Genomic DNA, 25,430 nt, shown 5'->3' with positions numbered 1-25,430 from the left:
GGTCTATCAAGTTACCCTTATCAGTGCTGTGTCTTGTTTTCCGTTACTACAGCTGTGATTAATCATTTATCCACAGTTTACAGATCAGGAGAGGAAACTGATGGAAGCAACTACAGAGTTTCATAAAAAAGTAAGCATTGAACAAAGATCATTTTCCGTTGAGCAGGATACAGTTACATGTTGTGTGTTACGTAAACCCCAAATTGTTGTGAAAGTTAATAGAATTTTGATTTTTGAAAAGGCTGGCTGGGCTGTATCACTGCCATCTGTTGTATGTGTTTGTTGCCGAGGAATGTGGGATTTGCACTAATCACTGTTCAAGCAGAAGGAGGCATACAAGCTTTGTCTCTGGCTTCTGGAGTATCTTATGTGCAGGCTGTTAGAGGTGGGACGGGTGCTGTCGTGCTGCCCTCCCCAGTATTAACAGATGAGCTGATCAGCTGTACCAGAGGGATGGTTCAGGTGCCTACAGCCAAGCAGATATTTCAAGGGCTGAAAGTCCTCAAAGCTGGTAGCAGACCCTGAAGGCTAGGATGGATGTGTGCCATCATACCTCTTTTCTGGATATGGCTGATGAATGCTCAAACTTTTGCAAAAATTTAGGGTTACTACCTATGCGCTGTAGAATGCCTCCTTTAGGAGGCACTGGCATTATCAGAGACAAAAGCCTGTATGATCTGAGTGTTCTCTTTTTCTATCTCCCTCTTTATTCTTTCTGGATCATAATAGATGGTGCTCTGGGTCTTCTAAGGTCTCTTACCAGTTACATATTTTACTTCAGTGATAGGTTGGAAATTGGTACCTCTTTCTGGTTGCTGGTAGCATGGTATTTTTATTTGGTTTTTCAAAGATGAAAGTGCTAGAGATCATTGTCAAATTTATGCTTTCTTTTAATGTTTCAGGATTCAAGTACCAACAGTGTTATCTCAGAAATCAGTAATAAAATAGACACTGAAATAGCCTCCTTAAAAACACTCATGGAATCAAATAAACTCGACACAATACGTTATTTGGCAGGTATGTAACAGGCAAGGATGTGAGTACCAGTATTGTATTTTGGATGTACAAAATTTTATTCAGGAATATACGCAAAGTGAATTCAAGAAGCCTGTTGTGTAGCAGCAGATAGCTGGGATTGAGCAGGGGGCAATCCTCCCCAACTGAAAGAATGTGACAGAGAACACAGAAGAGGTGGGACACTGCCGCAGTTGGACTAGGATTGCACCCAGATTAGGAGGAACATGGACATAGAATCACAGAATAGTCAGGGTTGGAAGGGACCTCTGGAGATCATCTAGTCCAACCCCCCTGCCAGAGCAGGGTCACCTACAACAGGTTGCACAGGACAGTGTCCAGGCAGGTTTTGAATGTCTCCAGAGTGGGAGACTCCACAACTTCTCTGGGCAGCCTGTGATTATGATTATTATTTTATTATTATGATTATTATTTTTTTTTAAGGGTAGGAAAGAAGCCTAACTACCTTGTCTAGTCTGATAGTGCCTCTGCTTGCTGCAGGGCAGCCATTTATGTGGCAGAGTTGCTCCAACAGTTCGCCTGCACTTATTTAAGTTACCCTGAAAGTTTGCTGATATTCAGGACTAGTCTGAGAGTGACCAGTTCTGCCTCCCATTCAGTCCTCCACAGACACATGGTTTCAGTGTGGCAGTACTGGTACTTTCTTCTGCCAAGCAGAACAGATTTCAGTCTGATTTGAGATTGTCTTCTCAATAGATACACAACCAGTGAAACTTTTATTGTATTGGCACTGGATAGAAAGAAAGTAACGTATCATATTTGGAAGTGAGAACAAGTTCAAAGGGAAACTTAATTAGCCTTATTCTAACACCAACTGAAACAGCAGCTTAACAGATCTGAAAGCTTATCAGGCTTCAGGGGCACTGCCTAGGTACCTTAACGTTGTGTCAGATAGGTGTATTGGTAGTTCATTGTAATTTTGTTCAGTGGGAAATCATTTTAATTATGTCTATTGCAAGACCTGGTACAGCCATCTCTGCTGCAATACAGCTTCCAATAGATGGGTGACAATAGGAAAAGTTACTGTAGCCTGTTGTAGTTATTTAGATGTGACCCTGGAAACAGTTCCTCAGGCTGCTGAATTTGACCTCCTATCTCACCACCTGGGCAGTGCTACTCTGCAGGATATTACATCTAAGACAAGTCATTGTCTTCTAAAATTATTCTGTCGCACCTGCAGCAATTCGGGAAGTTTAGGAGGCTCTGCTCTACAGTTTTTATTCTTCCATCCTTTTGCAGTTAATTTCCTGTATGTAGAAGGTGATAGAATTTAGGATTCAGCTAATTATTTCCTTTCTTTTTTTTAACAGCTTCAGTATTCACTTGCTTAGCAATAGCACTGGGATTTTACAGGTTCTGGAAATAGCTCTAAATGGAGTGACTGCGTCAAATACAGGTGGAGAAAAGGCCACCCAAGCAACATCAGTTCGAGGATCATGGTTGCGCTGTAGATAACCTTGGTACCTTTTTGTTTTGATATTCTTACTGTGCACTAAAAATGTTTTCTGAATACTTAACACTAAAGATCAAAGTAACTTGGGAGGAAAGTAGGGAAATAATATTATTTCGTTGTCATCTATTGAATACTGTATTTGTTTCAAAGGACTTCTTAGGCTAAATCAGAAAGTGTTTCCTAATGTGTTTTTGAATTAGTTTTGTTTTCTTTTGGAACATTCTCAACGGAACATTCTCACTCTCAGCTCATCTTGTAATGGAAATATTAAACATTTGATAGGCCCTTAAAATGGGAATCCTATTCCCTTATTGGGAATACTAATGCCAGATTCCAAAAGATCCACTCTGATCCAAGTAAATTAATCTTAAATATAGGCTCTGGATTTTCGCCTTTAGTCTGTTCCTCTCTTTTCTGATGGATTGAAGCCTGGCCCTTTGGGGTTTGTTTTTTTTTATTTATATATAAACACACACTCCAAGGCCTTTACTAAAGAAACCTTGTTTTTCTTGAAAATTGATTTACTTAAATTTAAAATCTCAGGTAGAACTAAAATGTCTCCAGAGATTTAATTTTTTTAGTGTCTTGCAATTTCTGTAACCCCAGAGGTCAACAGAATGGGAGAACTTCTCTGTCTTTCCAAGGGGAAATGCCTCTATTCCCTGTGTACAGCCCTGGGGCAGATAAGTGCTCTTAACTCCTCCAAGTAGGGCAAAGTATTTCCAGTAAATCCTCACATATTTTCTGGGCATAGGATCTGGCTTGTAACATGGAAATACTCAGCATCTCAGTGGTGCCAGTGTGACACTGATCAACTTCCTCCCATCTCCACACTCCTCCGGACTGTTCTGTAATCCTGTGGGACGCACTGACCCTCCGAAGTTCTGGTGATGACCCCTCTACCTTCTGCAAGGACTTCACAACTTCTTGCAGAGATGGGACATAGCAGGTGGATACCTTCCAAAACTGAAGCGATTACACCTTGTTGAGTATAAATGCATATGCTTGGTTTGATTCTTTTAATAAAGTAATTGTTTAAAAAAAAATTCCTGGGTTAAACTTTTAAGTAAGAGTAGGCCCTTTATGGGCTAAAGAGTATTAAGTACTGATTAGTGGCAATTTTTTTTATTGCAGTTTTATGCTGTTTACAGCTGAACTTGCTATATTCTGTGGATTAAATTATTTATCATCTTTGTTTAAGAAAATAAAATTAATTTCTTATATTTTCTACCTATCTGAAGGACTTGAATACAGATTACCAGACTGTAAACAGGCACAGTGCTACTATATTGGGAGTTGGGGCTGCTTTTTCTGTTGCCTGTGTGTTTGTCATACAGGCATGGATGTGGGCAGCAAGGATCTCAGCAGGTGGTTGGCAGCCGCTTGAGTCTGTTGCAACAGTTGTGTGTACAAAGCCATTTTCTGGTAAGCTATAACCATTTCTGAGGTTCTCTGAATCATAGAATCATTTAGGTTGGAAAAGACCCTTAAGATCGCTGAGTCCAACCGTTAACCTAGCACTGCCAAGTCCACCACTAAACCATGTCCCTCAGCACCACATCTGCATGTCTTTTAAATACGTCCAGGGATGGTGACTCAACCACTTCCCTGGGCAGCCTGTTCCAATGTTTGATAACCCTTGCAGTGAAGACATTTATCCTAATATCCAATCTAAACCTCGGCTGGTGCAACTTGAGACCATTTTCTCTTGTCATAGAATCATAGAATTAGTGAGGTTGGAAGGGACCTTTAAGATCATCAAGTCCAACCATTAACCTACCCTGATAAAAACACCACCACTTCTAAACCATGTCCCTAAGCACCTCATCTACCCCTTTCTTAAACACCTCCAGGGATGGTGAATCCACCACCTCTCTGGGCAGCCTATTCCAATGTTTAATAACCCTTTCAGTGAAAAAATGCTTCCTAATATCCAATCTAAACCTGCCCTGACATAACTTGAACCCATTTCCTCTTGTCCTATCACTTGTCACCAGGGAGAAGAGGTCAGCTCCCATCTCTCTAAAACCTCCTTTCAGGTAGTTGTAGAGGGTGATATGGTCTCCCCTCAGCCTCCTTTTCTCCAGGCTGAACAACCCCAGTTCCCTCAGCTGCTCCTCAGAAGACTTGTGCTCCAAACCCCTCACCAGCTTTGTTGATCTTCTTTGGACACAGAGTGAGTCAGGTTGATCTTTTGCTCTGATCCTACACAAGAACTTAGCACCAATGGTGATGTAGGAAATAGCTCATCTAATAGCAGCTTACCACCATCATCCCCTACACACTGTGAAGCAGGCTCTAGAGTCTGGATTTCTCCTGATTTCTCCTCTTTAGCTCTGATACAAGGCTTACACTGTTACTCAGCGTGCCTCTCCCTCAGTCTGTGCACACAAAAACTAATTGAGGTTTTATTTTTAATGCCTTTGAAATTCTCAGAGATTAAGCTTCCTTTGGTAACTAGGGAGAGGGCAGATCAGGATTCAAGCACTAGCAAATGATAGTGCAAGGATTTATAAGAAATCAAAACTCAAAATATGCACAATGAGGGTTTCAAAGGGAAAACAGTTTCACAATAGCACACAGAGGAGAGAAAAATCTTTACATATAAAGTCATGAAATGTGTTTTAGGCATGGAAGGGAGGTTGGTATTGCCTTTCTAACCACAACATGCCCCACAACCTAGCGTACTCTTCAGCTCCAAGTTAGATGCGGAGGCACACCGCTGCAGTTCATCTGCCACCTTGTGAAGGTGTCACTTCCTGGCTTATTTAGGAACGACTTGAAGATGAAAATCAAGGGGCCTGGCACCTGTCTGCAGCGGAGAAGTACTTCTCCCAGGAACTGTATTCTGGTTCCACACTGAAGGTCCTAACTGATGATTAAGGTGGTGTTTGGCTTTTTTTTTTTCCCCTCCTAAGGTACTAGTCAAATTGGGATACTGTTCTCAGACTTAGGAGTGCCTATGCCTTTGCTGTAGTTAACTCTTGAAACATCACCTTATAATTTGCAAAGCTGGTGCTAAATTACTATCTGGATGGGAAGAGAAGTCTTTCTAGTTTGGGGTTGTTTTTTTTTTAATAAAAAATGCTGCTGCTGTGATTTAAAAATACTTTTTGTCCCAGAGAGCTATAGAACTAAAAAAATAGTTCAATGAAATGTGGAGAACCACAACTCCTCTGTGGAGCTGGGTATGCAAACATTTTGCATTGTGTAGAATATTGCCATTGTACCTCCTCGGTCTGCCTGCCCCTCGTCAGAGGTTCATTCCTCAGCGCAGTCTCACAAACACTCCTCCAGGGCTGCCTGCTGGTTTCTTCTTTACTTTCTTTTTCTCTTTGCAAGACTTGGAGATGGTCTCAGCTTCCTGAAACAAAGGACATCACAGCCATTAAATAGCAATTGCTTAAACCTGCTACCTCCCAAGACGGGATTTAAAAATACATGGCCTTGAGTAAGCACGGAATATTGTGTTCAGACTGAAGCTGAGGGCAGAGTGTAGTCCCAGGCAGGGGCTGACAGTCACAACAGGGTAAGATTTGAAGGACCCTGGCTTGTAGCACTCACTCGGAGCAGAAGTTTTTGAAAACAAACCTGCCTCAATAGAAGTTGTCTCCAGTCCCAGCTAGTAAACCTAATGCCCATCTGGACTTTTTTAGGTTGCTACTGGTGAAAAAACTAACTACAGGCACTCTTCCACCCTAGAAATGGGGCACTCTATGCCTAGATTTTTAAACCTCCCAGGGGATAGAAAGGATAACATCTTTAAAGTGAGCTGTGGAAACAGAAAGTGGCTTTTCTTTCAAAGGTGGAGGCACCTGGTTGGCCTGAGTGTCTCAGGAGCATGGAAAAGATCAGTCCCAAGGGCACAATGGGAAGCAAACAGCTGTGGGAGCATCACAGGTTGTCTGTGGTGGCAGGCAAAGCCGGCACCAGCTAAAGAAAAGGGAAAAAAGGCCCAGGAGGACAATCCTTCAAGGGGATGCAGGAGGAAGAAAGCGGGGAAGGAGATAGAAGGGAGATGAAAGGAACTGTGCAACGTGGTGTGCTCAGGCACACACGGGTGTATGAGAGCGTAAGCTGTGAAGCCAGCACCCTGCACAGGTATGTGACACGGGCACCGTAGCGACCTGAAGGCCTCGCCGCTTTGAGTTGCGGCAATTGAATGCCATCTGGCCATGCTGCGCACGCAGCCATGCCGCGTTAGCCCAGGATCAAACAATGGCAATAGAAGGACTAAAGTTCTTGGGACAGAAATTTCTCTGTCCTTCTCCAAGGATGTGCAGCACAGCGTAGTCGGCAGCTCCTGCTCCCAGCTGCCTAAGGGTGGCATCCCCTCTGCTCTCCAGGGGCCTGACATGCCCCAGACATTTCAATGGCTGAATCCACACACGGCTTAAATGGTAACAAAATTGAGCTCTAAATGCTTGTTTCCTGCTCAGACCATCCATCAAGCATTCTTCCCCATCACACTCAGAAAAGGATCATTTTCTAGTAGGGACATTCCAAGCACCTGGCCCTCATTCAAACCTGTCTGAAGAAGGCAGCAATGTTGCCCTTTTTATCCAGCAATCCAATTTTGCCTCCAAGAAATACGTAAATGTTTCACATGAAGCACAGGCCAGCTCCCCCCTGCTGCATGATTGCCCTAATAATCAGCTTATAAAGCTGTTTTATCTTACTCACTCCAGCTAGACCAGTGAATATTGAAATATAGTGGTTGCACTGCACAGCTGCAAGCAGGGGAATGAATATGGCTCCGTCTCAGAAAAGCAGACATCACACTGGTTAGAACATCTCTGTGGGATGGGTTTTCTCAGCTCCCCTAGGCAGAGGAAGGAGCTAAACCCGAATCGCCCATGTTGCCAGTGACTAGAGTCCTTGTCTAACTTTTATACTGGTTATAGCAGAGCCCTACAAACAGTTACACAGTCAAGGCAGAGCAATAGCCAAGGAAGTCAAGCCTAGCTCCAAGAAGAGCAATGACCAGCCCAGGCTCACGGGGCCACGAGCCTTTTCCACTGGCTGCACCCTTGGAAGAACCAGCAGTGTTACTGCACACCAGTTCCCACAACCCATAGCAGGAGAAATTTAGGTGCCTCACCCAAGGCTGCCTATGGACTGGATGGAAAAGATCTGAAAAACAGGGTCTAGACTGTCCCATCATTTTGTGGGAGTTATGTAGCAGGGAAAGGTCTGAAATCCCAGCTCTCTTGTCCCCAAAGTTAGCATGTGAACTTCTGATCGATCCTCAAGATTTGATTTTTAAAAAAGCTACAGTCTTTGCCTGCTAAGCCCATTGATAGTTCATATCTGCATCTTCTTTGCTGTCCGCAGGCTTGATAATTAAGATAATGACAGATGACACATGAGAACGCTTATTGAAATCAGCTACTGCAAACAGCAATACAGTAGTGTACTACAGTACTCCACCAACTCACTTCCCAGCCTGGTGTAAAAGGCAGGAAAACAAACCAGATCTAAAAGAGAGTTCTGCAGCAAAAGAAATATCTGACAGTGTGCACCGTGATTGCTACAAATTATGCCAGCTGAGGGTGAGGGGTTGACACATCAGGTGAACCTGATACCTGATGTGAGCAGCCAGAAAGGCGGTTAAAGGGGAAAGGTTAGAAGGGGAAAATTACTGAACAGAAGAAACTGCCTGCTGAAAAATACTGACAGCATGGGAACTGTGAGTCCGGGAACCAGGAACATACTTGAAAAGTGCAACTGGACTCTCTGAAGTACAGCTGTGGTACCTAAGAACCAGAGGCATCCTGCGATACCACCAGTAAGTGCAAAACCAAGAGACTGTAACGGCAACTTATTGTCTGAAAAGGTGGAAAATAGTCTGGAAAAATATAAAGTGGTCTGAAAAAAATAGAAACCTCATCATCTATTGGCTGTTGCAGGTGAAATGTAGAAAATTAGAAATAGAAACATCAGCATCTATTCGCTGCCTGCAGTGGTGGTGTCCTCCACCCTCTTATGTCTCTACAATATAAAACGGGCTTAATTTTTAATCCAAAATTGGGCCTCTCTCTCTGAGAACTTCCTGTGCTGCACATACTTGTCCTTTCCTGAACAGGCTGAATTCTCCACACAAACTTGTAATGAGATCTTGGACTCTCACCAGGGATGCCCGTCTGACTCCAGTCTCTGTGACATGGATCATCTTTGAAGTGAGACTGTTATTTTCTTGGTCCCCCTCCGGGATCAGTTTATCCTCCGCTCTGGGATGGTTTGGCCCCATCTGAAATCTGTCTAATTCACTCCATACTGATATTATATATCCTTTTAAGTAATCAATCAAGTATATCAGCTCTCATATTATTGATAAGTTTGCTTCACTAATGCCAAGTCTGGAGTAAACTGTAATAGTATATACCTACTTGGTTATTGCTATATGTCCTAGTTTGAGGTAAATAGAACCAATTTTCTGTTCAGTAATTTTACTTTTCAGTTAAGCCTCTTCTAACTAACAGAACTCTCTGAAATTAACAGTGTATTTTTAAGACTACTCTGCTCCCGGAGTGATAAGACCTGATTGTTTATAATACCAAGGCATGGTGTGCATAGACGCTCTTGCTTATACTTATTGCAATAACCCCCAAGGGCAGCTCACTGTTATTTGCCCCGTTGGAGGGTTGGACACGGAAAAGCATAAAGGGGTCCCATCTGCAGGGAGGAGTGGACAGGACAGGTGACCCAAAACTGACCAACAGGGTATTCCATCCCATCCGCCTCATGCTCAGTATAAAAGCTGAGGGATCAAAGGGTCAGCTCTCTTTCTTCAATGGCCGGCGTCTGAGGAGGACTCTGTCTGTTTGTCTGCCTTTGATCCCAATGCGGAATCCAGATCCGGAATCCAGTGCCCATCCGTCATTGAGTCCAGCCTGGGACTGACCCAGTGTCAGTCGGTAACGTGATCATCATCCTAGGAGCTCGATATGGTTTTTTATATACTGTATATATATCATTATTTTAATTTTATTATTTTATTAAGATTTTAATTACAGTATTTTAGGTTTTTTCTAAACGCATAGGTCTTTCTCTTTCTCCCTCCTCTCCCCAGAGAGAGAGTTGGGGGAGACCATCTGTCATTCATTTCAGTAGCCAGTCCAGCCCAAACCATGACTATTAATTGTTGCTTGACTATTGATTGCTACCATACTATTGATTGCTACTATATTGTAATAGCTTGATATATATTTATATTCAGTTTATAATTCATAGCTATACTTGTTGGTGGTGATTTTTGTGGTATTTGTGGTAAACTGTAATAAAGTAGATAAATTTAGAGGATAAAAGCCACTGTGTATTACAGAATCCTACAAACCCACGGCTGTAATCTCTACACACCCACGGCTGTAATCTCTACACACCTGCAGGCCAAGTAACCCTTTAGGTGGTGACAACACCTCTCCTGAAGCACCAGTCCAGTCCCAGGTATCACCTACCAGCCAAGATGAACTATCAGTCACTGCATATGCAGCATGGAAGTACTCGGCGATCAGCCCATTCACTTTTGTTAGTATGAAGATGAAGAATATTGGTGCTTCTCTGCCAGGGTACAAAGAGAAACTGATATCCTTTCACAGCAGAGACACTGTCAGGACGCAACAAAGGCTACTGCTCATTTCAGTGTCCCAAGCTAAAAGCTGTTAGCACACTTCAGCATTTCCTAGCACCACTCCTGGGAATCTTAGTGAGAACAAAGACGCACAAGCAATGGGCAGTAGCCTCTGTCCCACACACTGGGGGAATTTGTGTGGCACTCACCAGGGGGAGAGCAGGGGGGAGGCAAGTTTTCTCCAGGCTCTTTCTAAGGTGGCTTATCTCAGCTCGGTAGTCATCCAGCTGGCTCTCCAGCTTCTCCCGCCTGACTCGCTCGTATTCGAGCTGGGCCTCCAGCTCCCTCACAGCCCTGCCAAAAGCAAAGGAGACAAGCAGAGCATGAAGCACATGCAAACCTGCCCTGGCTACTCCATGTGGTCCTGTGCCTTTGCTAAGAAACAGGTCGGTCACAACAGAAAGCAGTGCAGTACTCCTCACACCAGCCGTGCTGGGGTGAGCTATAGTGTGCTCCTGGCTCAAGACCCTTCGTACGAGCTCTGAACAGCTTTATTTCCTTCGTGGCTGTCAGCTGTGCTCAGCGCAATCTGACCACGAGATGGAGACGTCTTCCCACACACTGAGCTAGACGCGAGGGTCTTGGGCAGGCTGTAACCCAGGTCCATCTCCAGCTGCGGAAGAGGGAGAAGTACCCAAGGAGCAAAAACGTTTGTATGAAACAGAGAAAAAGCATAAAACTGGGACTCTGGAGGCGTCAGGGCCAGTTTTTGCGTTTACTTTGTGTGCCTCTATATCCTTCCTATTGATTGGCTTAGCCACAGATGAGGAATACTCAAATGACAGCCTGGATGACACTTACTAAAGGGAAACTGAAGCGCTGTCTGATAAACAGTTGCACAAGATCTCATCGGTCACACCCACAACGGCTCCTAAATTAATTGAGATTCCTGGAACTAGTTAGCTGAGACATAATTCACATATATTCTTATTGTAACAGCAATTGACCTCAGCAATTGAGTCATCTGAGTTGAGCTGGCTCTCCTCTGTAGCAGGATGAATTAGCACAGCTACAAAGATGGAAGATTGGTAAAGGCAAAAGGGAGATATCTGCCCCGTGGATTCAAACAGCACAGCAGGAAAGCTCTCAGCAAGAGCCACCACATTTCCCGGACTGAAGTATTTCTGACTCACGCAGCCCAAAGCTACCAGGCTGTATCAGCCTTACTGACACTGAAAGAATGCCAGGAAATCAGTGCTCAGGGGGACAGGCTGACTTCTTGCATGCTTCAGATTAGTATGACACAGCTCTAAAACTGTGTGGCACGCACATGGTGGCGATTTTTTCCACATAATGTAGCCTGGTCAAAGCACTGCGCAGTGGTTCACAACAGGCCTCTTACAGCCAGAAAACAGACTAAAGCAGGAATCTTCAAAATCTGCTACAGTAGCCTTCCCAAGTGGCAACTCCTGCCTTTCATCTAGCAAAATGGTGGTGCCATTAAATATTTTAAAATAATGAGGTTTTCTGGCATACGATACAATTAGTCAACAATAACTTCTCCATCATTGCAAACAGATTGCTCTGACCTTCCAACATAGGCATCAACACCTGAGCTGGTAACCCTCCTCCTTTAAAGTCAGGAGAGCCACTCCTCGAAGTGATGAATCTCATCCTGAAGTACATGTCTAATTATACCCTGAAAGTGGCTACATCTCTCCAAGGTGTCTAAAAAGGAGTTCAAGGTAACTAACTTGGATGCAGATATCCACATTGCAGACATATCAAGTTAAGGAAGATGGACTGGGCTGAGTCAAAGGATGACCTGCAACCAAGAGAAATCCTGACCTCAGTTTCTTGGCTCATATACGGTTGTAAAATGAACTATTTAATTCCAATCTGTGACACTTATTACCTGCTCCAGATCTACACAGACTGGTAAGTCTGCTGTTGTCTTGATGGCATACAAGCCCTCTGGATACAGTCTCCTCTCAGTGACCAAATAGAGACAGTGATTTGGGGTGGCCCAAACACATAATGGATGTGGTTATCTACAGAGACTGAAAAAAGTGGGTAGCCAAACCTTTGACAGGTAGAGGTGGAGATAGGGCTGTCTTTTGGATGATGCGTTATTGTTTAAGCTCTAAATCTCTGATAGACAGAAAGGCTTTTCTTTGAAAGTTAAGACAGCTTGCCCATCAAATCACATGACCAATCTAACAGAACCTTTTCATTTAATGGAGACTAATGAGAATTAGACAGACATGAAAAGTGCTTCACGTGCAAGGGCAGGTTTGCTGAGATTTCATTTTTCTGTGGTCTGGATATGAGCTAATGCTTTCTGGAGCATAGAAATATATTGCCCTTGACACAGAAATGTAGCAGGTCATTGAATAATTTCTGCTGTATATGCACTTCCATTCAAGTCATGCTAAGACTAATGCCTTTTTTTCAGATTTATTAAAGTGCATATATGTATTTGGCATCCTCAATGCAAACAAAACAACAAGGACTTATCAGACTTATCAAAACAACTGCACTTATGCTGCAGGAAAACCTGAAGGCCAAACAGATAATCTTGCACAAGAAGTCTGGACCCATCAAATACTTGTCTTGTGCTGTGGGGATGATCCTGGTGGTAGAAGTTTAGAAATGGTCAAAGTGCTGAAGTCTGTTTCTTTTGGGCCTCACAAAAGTTGGTAAGTGGAAAGGACAGAATGGCCAAAACAACTTGAGTGTAAGTTAAACTTAAAGAACACTTTAAAATGGGCCTCCCAGAGTTAAACATTAGTGGGGAAAGTTAACCTTACTTCTCAAGTTCCCTTTCTTCTTTTTTCATCTTCTTCTCCTCCTCAGTTATTCCTCCCAGCTGTCTGTAGTTGCTGTAGGCAATCTCTAGCAGATGTTGAAGTTCTTGAATCTTGCGATAGGCCCTTACTGTAAGACAGAGTTCTTCAGGTAGGTAAAATGCATGGAGAAGACAGTCATGCGGGAATTCAATAGGCTGGAAGAAAGTCTCACAAACACAGAGCAGAAATCACACTGCTCAGTATTTGCTGAGCTATGCCTGACACCCACACAGCAGACAGATCTCAAGAGCAAGCAGCAGTCCAATAGGATTTCACCAACATGGATTAAAACAGTGCAACGATTACGTTCTGGTTGCCCTCTGCTATGCTTTCTAATTTTCCATTATTTGTGTGAATGCTCTGGCACAGATATCCTGTCAACTGTCTCGTCTTACAACAAAAAGTCACAGGAGTTGGCAGAAACTGTGCAACTAGGACTATAAGTTCTTAAAACCAACTTTTTCAAATAAGGAGAAATGGAAAGACAGTGCTTACTGCGTGCGTTCCTTTTCTCTGCTTTATCCAGGGTTAAATCTTCTTTGCTATCTGTACTCCCTTCTACACCATGTCTTTCAAAAAACTTTATGTTGTTTGCATCTACTTCTTCATCACTAGAGTTACTGTCTCCAGTTCTTTGTGTCAAAAGTTCCACAGCTGCCAGTTGGGCAAATCTGCACAGAGAACAATTAACCTATACTGAAATATCCCCATTATTTGGAAAAATGCAGCCACGCTCCCTGCACGTGATAGAATCTCTCTGAAACTCTTCATATTCCCATTTATTTGGAGGGGGTCTCAGGATTACAGGAAGCACTGGTACACAAACTATGAGCGGCTAATCTGCTTTTTGTAGTATTCTGATGGCATGAGCTCTGCCTCAGTGAAATCTTATGACAATGATTCCCACATCAGAGGTATCTTTTCCTTTGCAGGTTTTCTTAATTGAATCTCATCAGAAACTGTATTATTTTTATTAATGCAAAAATCAGCTGGCCTTCACTAGTTCTCATTTACTTTGTACAGCTGGAGCATACTGGCTCACAACTTTCCTTTTGCAGATCAGCTAGTTTTCATCTTTTATGTCTGACCTTGTTAAAAAAAAAATTAAATTAAGTGAAAATTAAAACCACTTATAGCTACAATACAGCTTTGCTTATCACACAGAGCTGGAATTCATGGGCCTGATCTGTTCTTGCTCCATCACTGAAAATCAGGATTAATTCCAATAAAACTGACATGATTTTAATATATAAATAGTAAGTAAATAAATTACAAAGCTACAGGATATGTACTGCTACCTCTTGGCTACATCCTTTGGAGTCTCTCCAGCATCATTTGTAATGTCACAGTCAGCTCCCATTTCGATCAACCACTGTAAGCAATGGATATGCCCCCGTCCAGCAGCTAAGGGAAGGAAGGTGCGCACAAGTCCGTTATATACAACTGAAGTGTTTCAAACCTAAAACATCCCCCTCTTGTCATTATTTGACATGCCAGAGGTTGGGTTCACTAACACACCACAGGGGAGATAGTATTTCAGCAGAAGTCTGTATTTCAAGATGCTCAAGTCACATAGGTACATGCAGTTTTGGGGATGATCATGTGACGTGGTTCTGTGCCTCTTTCTAGTTCCAGAAATTTACTGGCAACTCTTCCTGGACACGAGTTAAACTAAACTTGCCCAGTCTCATGTGCTGAGCATGAGACACACTGATAACACTGCCTCGCACTCTGTTGCTGTAAGGCCTGTATGTCACAGACGTGCAGCAAAGCAGTGTCACCTCCTTCCAGCTCTGGGCTCCCAGACATCAGACACAGCTGGTTGCTGTGGTGTGTGGTGCTGTCTCATGGAGAAGGAGAGAAGCCAGGGCTTTGTGCTGGAGCTATAGGTACATCATTTCTTGGGCCAGACACCCAAGGCAACACTTCTCCGCTGCAGCTTTGCCTAGTCATATGATCCAGCACAGCTACTGCTCATACCACGTAGTGCCAGGAATGATGTCTCACATATGGAAGACGGTATTTGGCATGTCTAGCCGAAACCTGTAAGCTGTTTTCCTCAAGGAAGAATAAATCCATTTCTTGATAGCACTCCCTTTGGATGTCTGCCATATTTGTTTTCTTACCGAGATAAGGAAATGAAATTACAATGAGACATAGTATCTCTTCGTAACACCAACATTGCATGCAAAGATTGGGGATGAAAGAATTGTAGGTTAGCACCATTCCAAGAGAAGAGGGTGGGAAAGAATGTAGAAAACATTTTTAAAATCAAAACACATCAGTTTTCATAATGAGAACTTTAATTATGTTTTTAAAAATTCTACAATCTGTATGCACGCAAAAAGAAATGTTGAAAATACTGTTAAAAGCATATTACAAGAATACCTCCCTCTTTCTTTCCTCTCCTATCCTTTCAGACATTACTATGAAACCTTCAAACACAAAAGAACCATTCATCTGTAATGATAGCACTCTGCTACGTATCAAGGTGTTAGACACCAGAAGTTTACCTTCCTTCACAGTGTATGAGCAAATTACTTTGTTGTGGTTTTTACAACACATCTCCGCAGTGCTGATATGTTCAGTAAATCCACAATACAGGTAATTCTTATACCCAGCTAGCCAATGTTTCTAAAAGTCACATCTTACCTGATTAAAAAAAAAAAAAAAGCCACCACCACAACTATTTAGTTTTAAGTTTAGATGTTGTTTTCTCTTTAATATAAACTCTTCTTTCTTGACTTCAGCTTAGTTATTTTGTTTTTAAAGTGACACCTACATACACATATATCACAAAATCTGTTTTTCAGGGTTGCCCTTTCAAACCCTCGGGAAACAAGATGCTATTTTTCATGAAGTTTATCTGATGAGCAGCCACTTGAAAAACTAAGTAAACATGTCAGCAACAAACAGTAACAAGCTGAAACACGGATCATAATTACTGACCTTTGTGCATGAGAGTGGATCCCTTATCATCCCGCTCATTAATATTGATTACTCCACTTCTCACTAATCTTCTAAGCACTAACAAGTCCCCTTTGAAAGCAGCGCCATGAGCTGGGAAAGCTAAAACTGAAAACGAAACGCACACATTTCCAAACAGTTGCCAATAGTTCCACTAAACATGCTCATATTTGTCTCTCACTGGCTGCCCCTCTCATAGCAACTTATGCATGGGCACTGCATAGCTGTAGTTAGCCAGGTTAATGCACCCTTAATCAGTTAAAATGCAGCTGCATAACTAGCACTGTTCATCATAGACTTATTAAACATGTCTTGGTTATGGCTACAGGCATCTTACACAGTTAAAAGATTAATTTCATAAACCTGAAATAACAAGTATACCTTTGTTTTATGGTTGATGATGTATTACTGGTGGTAACTGGAGACATTTGCCTATTTTGAGTTCCATAGTCTAACCAAATATATAAACTATTTTGCTTCTTGCTTAAAAACTACCCATACAGACAAATTGATTTTTCTAGTTATTTTTTATAGACAGGAAGTGCTGACATAGATACATATATGTATAATGACAAAAGACTAGCAGATAAGGACAGTAAGTGGCTGGAAGAAGTAGAGAGGTGAAGGTGCAGTTCTCGTATCCTTGCTCTGATGAAGGTTCTCCTTACAGACCTTGCCATACTTGCATCCTTTTCTGTTCTGACTGCAGTAGTATTGCTTGTTATCAAGTAACCTTAATTTCAGTGGAACATTTTCAGGCTAAGTTGCTATTCAGTGCAAGTAAGGGATTCTGAGCAGGCAAATCTGAAAACTCATGAAAATTATACAGCTCGTCTGGATGTCTACTGGAGTCCGAGAACATGGATAACTTGGTATTCATAGTGCAACATAGTTGGACAGGTTTTATTTCAATCATGGGCAAGACATTTATAAGATCACATTGAGTGCCCCAGTCTCAGGTATCAGTAAGTGTAGTGACTATTGAAAGGAACAGCTCTTCCTTATATTGATAATTTAAATGTTACACTTCTGCTCATATAAGTTTTCAGAATCAAGCATTTCTATAGAATTACACCGCCTGTTTTAACAGTATCTTGATCTGTACTCACCCTCCTGTGTCTCTGGATGCTCCTCCTCTTTTTCCACACTGTCAATATATTGCAGAATGTTATCTTTATAGAACCGTTCAGCCAAGTCCCTTGGAGTCTCTCCTTGGTCATTCCTGGCTTTCAGTGCATGCATGACACTGGCCATCTTACTGACCAAGAACTTAAAACAATGCAGGTGTCCTTCCACAGCTGCCAGATGAGCTATAGCACAAGGTGAAACAAAGTATGTTAGAACAGAGCACTGCTGCATACCAAGAAAGCAGTGCTCCCACCACTAGTTAGATCTAGCTCGCCTACCAGCACTTGAGCCATCCAACACGGCACAACAAGTAGGAGCAGCCTCAGTTGGACAGGGGATGCTCAGCTCCTACACAGGACAGAGTCCAGCTCTATGGAAGGGAGGTAAAATAGTCAAGGATAGGATCTGCAAAGAAGATTCCCTGGCAGAGCTGATTGCAGGAGACAACACAATGCTGCCAAAAGACCTTTGAGCACTAGCTAGGAGAGTGTGACACTGTGGTCTCATCTTCCCCACAAACAGAAATCTCACTCCTCAGTAGCTGTCTGACTTCGCTGTCCTAGGGATACTCATTACATAAGGCCTGCAAGGGGTGTCCTCGATTAGGAGTTGAGGCTATTTCTGCTTTAGTCCCACTTCTACTGTACCACCACAAACAAGTTTTGTCATACATCTGCACCTCAGTTACCCCACCTATAAAATGAGGACAGTGACATTTGCTTTACTGGGTACGGTATTTGAAGGTATATCCCATGGCAGAGGCTTCTATTCACAGAACTTCTGTCGTACATGTCTTTCCTTCAGCTGTTGCAGATAGTTGCTGTGTGGGGGAGCTGCTCCACCTCACCATGGCAGTGACTGCTTCCCTGTGGGGGTCAAGTGTTTCCTCCCTGTTCTTTAGGCTATGCTGACGTTTAGTTATTTAATATTACTAGAGTGCTGGGCCTATACCAAAGTAAGAGGCACAAAACACACGCTTATTATTTTGAAATTATTAGAATTCTCCAGTCCCATTAATAGGAAGAAGTTGTCAAATAAATGCTTATTATGTGTTATCACTCCATGAAAATGCTCTGTAAAAGTTGGCTGATGTTCTATAGGCAAAAAGATTAGTTTGTTTCCAGGTAAGAATCTCATTATCTTCATAGTTAATAAACAACATACCCAGGACCTAAAAAAAAAGCCAATTTAATTTTTGGCACATGCAAGTTCGCTATGACAAACCATCCACAGCTTTCCAGGGCGTAATTGCACTAAAAGGGATGGATACTGGTTTTATGGCAAGATGACAACACTTAGGTACAGACAGTTTCTAAAATTTAATGTGACAATATCTGAGCTTCACTGCAATCAGGGCAGTTTTTCCCATTGTTTTAATTTTATTCAGTGAGTTAGTTACTCAGGGAGAAGTGAAAAGTAGGGATTAATTTTTTTTTGAACCAGATGTCTGTCCAGTGCAGAAAGTGGTAAGATAAGGTCAACGTTTTCTGCAAAGATGGCAAGGGAAAAATAGATTAAAAGAGTTGTATTCTGTCCATGTCTTTTTGCAGTTTCAGTGGGATGCTGTGGAAGACACATAAAGGAACTTTTCATAGGTGGCTTTGAACCTGTGTTTCTCAGTAGCTACTGCCCAACATATAACTGTGCCGTGTGAGCCGCAGGCATGCTGAGCACTCGCAGTTGAGCCAAAGGGTACTGTGATGTTAACACAAAATACACAGCTTAATGCTGAGAACTTTGAAAAACCTTGTCTCAGGCACCACAAATAGGCAGTGAATAGTTGGTGTTGGTATCCCAACTTCTCTGTGTTTCATCTTGCCTTTTATAAAATCAGGCAAACACTATTTGCTCTTCTCAAAGTGGCAAGTGAAAAAACACTGTGAAAAATTCAGATGTTGTGCTATGATTAAATTAATATTACATTTAGAACAGGTTTAACTAGCGAGCAAGAAATGAAACATGGATATGGCCAAAAACCAAACACAGAGAGAAAACAAAATGTTGAATTAATAAGCACAGCCTATTCTGTACGCTGAATGAGCCACAGTTCTCCCCAAAAATTAGCATGTTATAGGTAATTAAAGCCTCTACTATAACACACACATGCAAAAGGTGCTGCCAAGTTTTAGGTGTATGGCATCACAACCTCAGTAAATTTCTTTCAGTATACTGTTAGGAAAAATGATAGCACTGTCCAGCTAATCTTGAAGCTGAAATACATAAAGATGATTTAAGTTCACTTCGCTGTTTCAGAAGCTGAGGAAAAGCTGGTCTGTACATCACACCACTTTATCAATCTTTTACTAGCAATGTTCCAAAGCATTGTCTTTCCTTTGGATGATAATATGACCAAATGAAACAGAACGAAGACTAAAGAATTGAGCTTCTGTAGATGTCAAAATAACAAGAAAAACAATTTTCTACTAACCAGTATATAGAGAGCATTTAAGTAGAACTGCGCTGGCATTTGCCACCTCTCCATAAAAGCCTGTTATCAGGGAAGTGTTCCCAAATGCAAATAAAGCTACCTTCTACACTGCCACCAGGGTGCCTAGCATTATGACCCCTTATTGCTAACACACCAGACATCCTGCTGGGATGCAAGAGCCTCACATCCTTTAACAAGACCCAGGTTTGCAAAACAGAACATAGATATCGGTTCACTAGGTAAGTGATGCTTAACAGAGGTTAAAAAATTTTAAGAAGGGATTTAAAAAGATAAGTCTAAACAAGTTATAGAGAAAAAGAAATATGCTATTTGGAACAAATAAGAGGGAAAATGCTAAAAGGGAAAGGATCCAATGTGAACATGGGGTATGAACAATACCATTCAACTTACAGAGGATACTGAGGCAGTGCCATGGTAGGCAGAGGGACACTGGAGAAACTATGAAGAGCAAGGAATAAACACTGCCCATTTTTTGTGCTGAAGCAACTATGCTCGTGATTACAAAGAGTACAGATTACAGATAATACAGAATACCGGTATTTCAGAAATCAAGATGAAGAAATCACAAGTAATTGAGAGCAAGGGTTTTACCAAATCAGTTAAGAAATAGTGGGATACAAAAAACCGATATGAACGTGCCAGAATCTGATCACACTGGCACAGCCATTAAAGCCTGGCACAAATTCAAAAAGGAGCATATCGCAGCTGAAACTGCCTCCTGCTCCACCTACCTTTCTCCTCCTGTGACCTCCATTGGCACATGCACTCCATCACATGCATATGATACGCTGCCCACCTACACAGCGCTCTCAACCAGGCTCAGCCAGCACCCATAAGCTCAGATCCTTGCCAGCAGCAGCAGCAGATGAATAGGATACTGTCACCGACAGATAAATACTTTGGATTTTATAAATTCCCCCATCATTATAAAAATGGAATAACTATGTTGATTGCATGGAATCAAATAGGAAGTGCTGCTGGTCTGCATTACTTAGAATTTTCTACAATTATAATATCACAAAACAACTGTAAATCAAAAGTTAAAAAAAACATATGATTTATACTGGTATACCTGGAAGGTTTCCATTGTTATCCACATCATCTATACATGCTCCCCATCTAACAAGAAGCTGCAAACACCCCAAGCGACCATGAAACGCAGCATAATGAACAGGCTTCCAGTCATTCCTGTCTGAAACATTTACATTCTAAAATGAAAGCAGCAGGTTAATTCATAGAATCATAGAATCATAGAATTCACTTCATTGGTTATTATTCCTTAAATATGCAACTGAATTATTTTTTTATGTCTCCTTTTCTATGGAAGATTTGTACAACTGCAAAAAATCACAACCGCCCCAGCACCTGATCTTCATTTAATGACATCCTCAGTGGAATGTGGTTTACCTACATTACTCATTCTCTCTAGATTTTTGGATCATTTCTCTAATGTATCTTACAATAAAAAAATGGAAAGTTACCCTAAAAATAAATTCACCAACAAGAACATACCAACAACCTACAGTCCTAAATCTCTGTTTAATCTAGGGAGAGTTTTGTTTGGAAAAAGATACCAGACTTTGGCTCTGTGCTAGGGAACTGCGGGTAAAAGTCTCTCACCGCTCCACTTCGCAATATGGTTTGTAAGGTGTAAGACTGCCCATGGGCTGCAGCTAAGTGGGACGGAGTGCACCCACGATCATCTTGAGCTTCTGCGTTTGCTCCATTTATTAACAAAGCCTAAAAGAAATGCAAAGCAGAAGTTCAGTTCATAAGCTGAAAAAGCAAACATTGCCTAGCAGGATGTCCTGGCTGCAGCTGGGATAGAGTTAATTTTTTTTCTAGTGGTTGCTCTGTTTCAGATTTGGTATGAAAGGAATGTCAATAATGCATATCATTTGAGTTGTTGCCAGATGATGCTTATATTTTTCAAGGACTTTTTTCAACTTCCCATGGAAGCTGGTAAGGAGCATAGATAGAACAATGAAACGGCCAATGGAATATTCTGTACCATAGACGTCATGCTCAGTACATAAATGGGGTCAGCCGGGGGGAAAAGGGGTACTTGCAATCACTGCTTGGGACATTGCCAATTCACCAATTTATCGGGTGGTGAGAGTGACTTGTGTCTTGTATATTCTTTTACCATTATTATTAATATTATTATCACTATTATTATTATTCCTTTTCTGTTATTGCTGTATTAAATTGTCTTTATTTCAACCCACAAGTTTGTTTTCCTTTTCTCTTTCCCCTCCTTTTCTCGCTCTTCTCCTTGCCCTTCTTGGGGAAGGGGGAAAACTGCACGAGCAACTGCATGGTCCTAGCTGCTGGCTGGGGTTAAACCACGATGCAGGATGACCTCAGATGATCAGCAGATGATCAACTCTGGGCTGACCTCAAGGCAATGACTCTACGCAAAATAAATCTGTTTGCACAGACAGCGCACTGGTTTTAACAAGAGTGACGTGATTCCAGATGTAAAGATATCAAGATGAAATACTCACAGCTCCATTTGGAGCTTGCTCAGCTGATCTTCATAATGAATTTGTTGAAACTGAAGGTCTGCCCTACTTACTTTTGCTTGAGAGTGAATATTTATACGTACCTGCATGCAGGCATCCTGACCTCGGATAGCCGCAAGGTGAGCTGCTGTCCAGCCTCTGACAGTTACGTGTGTTGTATCAGCTCCATGCCAGAGCAACCAGTGAAGGCACTGCTCAACCAAAACCAAAGTTTTTTATTTAATTATTCTTATCATGTGTCTGAGGCACATTTTAACTATAATCTATCAGTCAATGTTACATTTCAAAACAGTATTAGAATACTTCATTATGGAAATACGGCACCCCAGAGCATGCCTTAGCAAGATGCTTATGCGTTAGGAAGTTACAGGTAAGTTATACTTTCCAGGTTTCACCCAAGAGTACAAAAAGTGCAAATAATCTACTAATTCAGACCTTAGCACTGATTTTTACAGCACGGCTTCTTAATTTTACTCTTCCAGATTTAAAAAGTAATCTGTGAGAGTATTCATGTGGCATGATGTGAAAGCGTTGGAAAAAACAATGCCAACATGCTCACTTGAATTCCAGCTAAAATTACTGTCAGGAAAAATACAATGAACCAAATTTAAAGCCTCATTTAATTTATTAGGCTCCTTAGGTGTACACAATCCCATCTCTCTTCTCATCCTTCCACAGCTTTGTTTGGTTTATTCACCTTCTTTCAGCAGATATTATTGCTTGCAATGGAAAGCTCTATGGACTATCAAAAAACAGCTAGAGGACCAGTTAAAACTTTTTATTATATATTGTTATGATTTATTATCTTCTTTTAGGCCAGCCTACAGCTCTGGTTCCTCCACTGTTTCCACGAAGGAGCTGAGCGACAAATAGATAACAGATAATTCAATAAAGTCTAATTCACTGATTGCCAAGTAGGAGAGTCAAATGAAAAATGGCAGAATTGATAGAGGCAGAAAAAGGTGGGTAAGCAATCTGTTTTTAGGACAACATGATGATCAGCATTTTCTTGACAGTTTCTGTACATTCCAGTAACAGCGCTGCACTCATTATTTCTTGAGTTTAGCAAGAAGTTTACATTCTTTCCTTTGGGACATGAATTTTTATATGGTTACTCGTGGCCTCGTTGCTGCAAGGTTAGATTGCTATAAAGATTGTACAAAGACGTTGTGACAAGAAGGTGAATGTGCTGAATACAGCAGCTCGGTCCTCCTGGAAGTTCAAAATATTCATGCAAGCCCCTGCTGATTTCTCCATCAATATTCAATGGTTTTATTTATTAAAATAAAATGTATTATGACTATTTATGTAGAGAATGGGGCATAGGACAGGACATTGGTAAATAGACTGAACATGTTTTCATGTCACTTCTCACCTGTTTCAATCACCTGCAGAACATTTTACACATCTTACAGGATTTTCTAGATGTCCCAAGAGAAGGGAAAAACACAATAGGGACAAAAGAACGTCATGAGTCTGGAAAGGAGACCATAGGGCACACTTTGCTCAGAGTAAGAAAATCACTGATTTTGTAAAATCTGGCAATGTTTACTAAATAAACTGCCTGGGGCTTCAGAAAGATACGTGTAATATGCTAAAAATGAAAACCTAAAATCTTGTACTTCTGTTTTTGGTGAATATATTTAATGAGAAAAACAGGCAGAGATTATTGATTTAGCTTGATCAAAGCTAGCAATTTTGTGTCCAGCTTCTCCCAAAGTACAAAAATATTAACCTAGAAAAACCTTGCTGTGTCTGAACACTAACATAATGTTTTACCTCCAGACTTCCAGAGTGTGCAGCACAGTGCAACGGTGTGAATTTGTCAACTAAATCCACCTCATTAATACTGGCTCCGCTTTTTATCATTGACGCAAGCTGTTCTACATCACCAGCTTTCACTGCCTCATGTACACTAGTATAGTTCTGTTTCTTCTTGACAGCTAGGGAGGAATAATTAAAGGGCATTAGTCAGTTCAGCAACATTTAAGAGCTAGAAAATAAGTGATGAATCAAAGAAACATCAGGGTGTCAGCTTCACAGGAGCCAACCAAAAATGTTCAGAGTAACCTATGAAATTGAGATTGATATCGGCAGGAATCCTAAGTCACTTCTGTTTGTCAGAAACAGAGCAATATGCAAAAACCTGAGACAGCCATGCCCCCTCCAGCCCAAGAAAAGGGCCCAAAACAGTAACACCCACAAGAAAGATAAGAAGCACAGCAAGAGCAGGAAGCACAGCTACTCCATCTATGGATGCAAATGCAGGAGCAGGTCCACCCCAACGCTGGCTCTCTTCCAAAATGTGGGCACCACAAACTCTTACATTAATCACATTTTCAAGTACACCACCAGTGAGTCTTCTCACTTCAGCAAACAAGCTCTCAGCCATCACTTCCCAGGTGCTCCACATGGCTGTGCTCCTGCTGCTGCTGCCTAAGGACTTGGCATAGCACGGCATACCACGCTGGAGGGCACCAGAGCCTCTACCAAGTGAGCATATCATGCAATTGTTCTTGACTGAGCTACACAGACCGGTTTCAGGACAAGCTGATGTCAAAATTAAAGCTGCTGTAGAAAAGCAGTTCTTTATACAATGTGTTACTCATGCTGTGCTGTTCTCTTGCTAGAACTATGGCATTGCTCTGTCACAGCTCACTGTTAGCAGCCTGATATTTTGCTCCCACCAAAGTCAATAATATTTTCACTGACCTCAGTGGCACAGAATCAAACTCTTCATGTAGAAGCAATGGGGTCAAAAACCAAAAAATCCACCACCAGGCCATGGGATCAAATAACCTGTGTTCTCCTTCAGGCCTTTCCACCAATTAACTATGAGACTGGAAACAATGGGACTTACATCTTGGTATCTTGCCAGAACTTGTAAACAGAAATATGTGATGCAAGTAGATCTAATGGCTGAGGGGGCTAACTTCAGATAGTCAAGCATAAGAGGAATCTAAAACAATTAGTAATTACCTTCTAGAGTAGTCATCATTCCAGTACCAAAATACACTAACACTGTTTCATAAGAGGTGGGCTGCTGTTTTGCAAGTCAAACAAGCAGGAAAATGTAGGTCTTAAGGTATTAGTGTTTCAGCTTCTCCGCCTGTGGAGAAGAAATGGTAGTAGTTAGAATTGTTAAGCAATTTGAGATAAAAAATATTAAAGAATATAAATGAGAAGTTCCATGAAAATCTTTGTGATATGTGTAAAAAAAAAAAAAGCACTAAATATGATGAAAAACAGCCTTCACAGCTTACCAGTGTCCAGTTCCATGTAATCTGTAGCGTGATAGCAGTGCTCTGGCAGATTTGGGGTTGCCACAGAGGGGAAAAGAAGGCTGAAGCTGTTTCAATAATCCAGGCTGACAGTAACACACCCTATGCTCTAACACTCCACTTCATCTTGTGGCTGTGTATCACAGTTCCACCTCCCCCAGCTCAGCAGGCTG

The 25,430-nt window shown here is 41.7% G+C and overlaps 2 protein-coding genes across 5 annotated transcripts in view; one reads left to right on the top strand and one right to left on the bottom strand.

Moving 5' to 3' along the window:
• The window catches only part of CCDC90B (coiled-coil domain containing 90B), a 12,815-nt gene extending 9,159 nt beyond the window's left edge, over positions 1 to 3,656 (top strand). Inside the window, exons 7-10 of one of the 4 annotated variants that reach the window (XR_014269223.1) lie at positions 77 to 130; positions 903 to 1,017; positions 2,346 to 2,495; positions 3,243 to 3,656. Coding sequence is in view for 3 of the 4 variants with exons in the window: in XM_082483669.1 (XP_082339795.1) it covers positions 77 to 310 (234 nt within the window). In the remaining variant the exon portion in view is untranslated. Of the gene's footprint in view, positions 1 to 76; positions 326 to 902; positions 1,018 to 2,345 lie in introns of those variants that run through there. The other 3 variants (XM_082483671.1, XM_082483670.1, XM_082483669.1) reach the window with 3 other exon arrangements.
• The window catches only part of ANKRD42 (ankyrin repeat domain 42), a 25,937-nt gene extending 507 nt beyond the window's left edge, over positions 1 to 25,430 (bottom strand). The window contains 14 exon segments of the mRNA XM_082483705.1: positions 5,719 to 5,852; positions 10,268 to 10,412; positions 12,869 to 12,995; positions 13,403 to 13,578; positions 14,206 to 14,311; positions 15,857 to 15,982; positions 16,984 to 17,184; positions 20,524 to 20,659; positions 20,990 to 20,995; positions 20,997 to 21,191; positions 22,060 to 22,167; positions 23,756 to 23,919; positions 24,956 to 25,085; positions 25,240 to 25,430. Coding sequence (XP_082339831.1) covers positions 5,757 to 5,852; positions 10,268 to 10,412; positions 12,869 to 12,995; positions 13,403 to 13,578; positions 14,206 to 14,311; positions 15,857 to 15,982; positions 16,984 to 17,184; positions 20,524 to 20,659; positions 20,990 to 20,995; positions 20,997 to 21,191; positions 22,060 to 22,167; positions 23,756 to 23,919; positions 24,956 to 24,974 — 1,605 coding nt within the window. The 5' untranslated portion in view covers positions 24,975 to 25,085; positions 25,240 to 25,430 and the 3' untranslated portion in view covers positions 5,719 to 5,756.

The sequence above is a fragment of the Vanellus vanellus genome (assembly GCF_965231255.1).
Source record: "Vanellus vanellus genome assembly, chromosome: 1".
Classification (NCBI taxonomy): domain Eukaryota; kingdom Metazoa; phylum Chordata; class Aves; order Charadriiformes; family Charadriidae; genus Vanellus; species Vanellus vanellus.
The sequence above is the reverse complement of the archived record's forward strand: the minus strand, read 5'-3'. Positions and strand labels throughout refer to the sequence as shown.